Raw genomic sequence first — 263 nt, 5'->3', positions numbered from 1 at the left:
ACGGGGCACCCTGGGGCCGGATCCGGAACTGCCAGCACTCACATGAAGCTGCTCATCATCTGCTTGGTGTCCTCAGAGCTGCGGGAGTTGGCGAAGCTGATGAAGGAGCAGTAAACAGCGATCCAGGCACACCACTTCAGCTGCGGGCAGAGGAGTACGGTGTGGGGATCCCCTGGGGATGGTCCCTGTCTCCCCTGAAACCCATCTGGGATGGCCCTTGTCCCCCCTGAGCCACCCCTGACCTCCTCTGGGGACAGTCCCTG

General features: G+C 62.7%; 1 protein-coding gene across 1 annotated transcript in view; it reads right to left on the bottom strand.

The window, feature by feature from the left end:
• Window positions 1-140, bottom strand: part of WDR83OS (WD repeat domain 83 opposite strand) — a gene marked incomplete at its 5' end in the record, with an annotated part of 274 nt that extends 134 nt beyond the window's left edge. Inside the window, one exon of the mRNA XM_009700181.1 lies at window positions 43-140. Within this exon, the coding sequence (XP_009698483.1) occupies window positions 43-140 (98 nt within the window). The remainder of the gene's footprint in view (window positions 1-42) is intronic.
• Window positions 141-263: the final 123 nt, after the last annotated feature.

The sequence above is a fragment of the Cariama cristata genome, unplaced genomic scaffold (assembly GCF_000690535.1).
Source record: "Cariama cristata isolate BGI_N322 unplaced genomic scaffold, ASM69053v1 scaffold39325, whole genome shotgun sequence".
NCBI classification, from domain to species: domain Eukaryota; kingdom Metazoa; phylum Chordata; class Aves; order Cariamiformes; family Cariamidae; genus Cariama; species Cariama cristata.
Note: the sequence above shows the minus strand (reverse complement) of the source record. Positions and strands in the feature narration are given on the sequence as shown.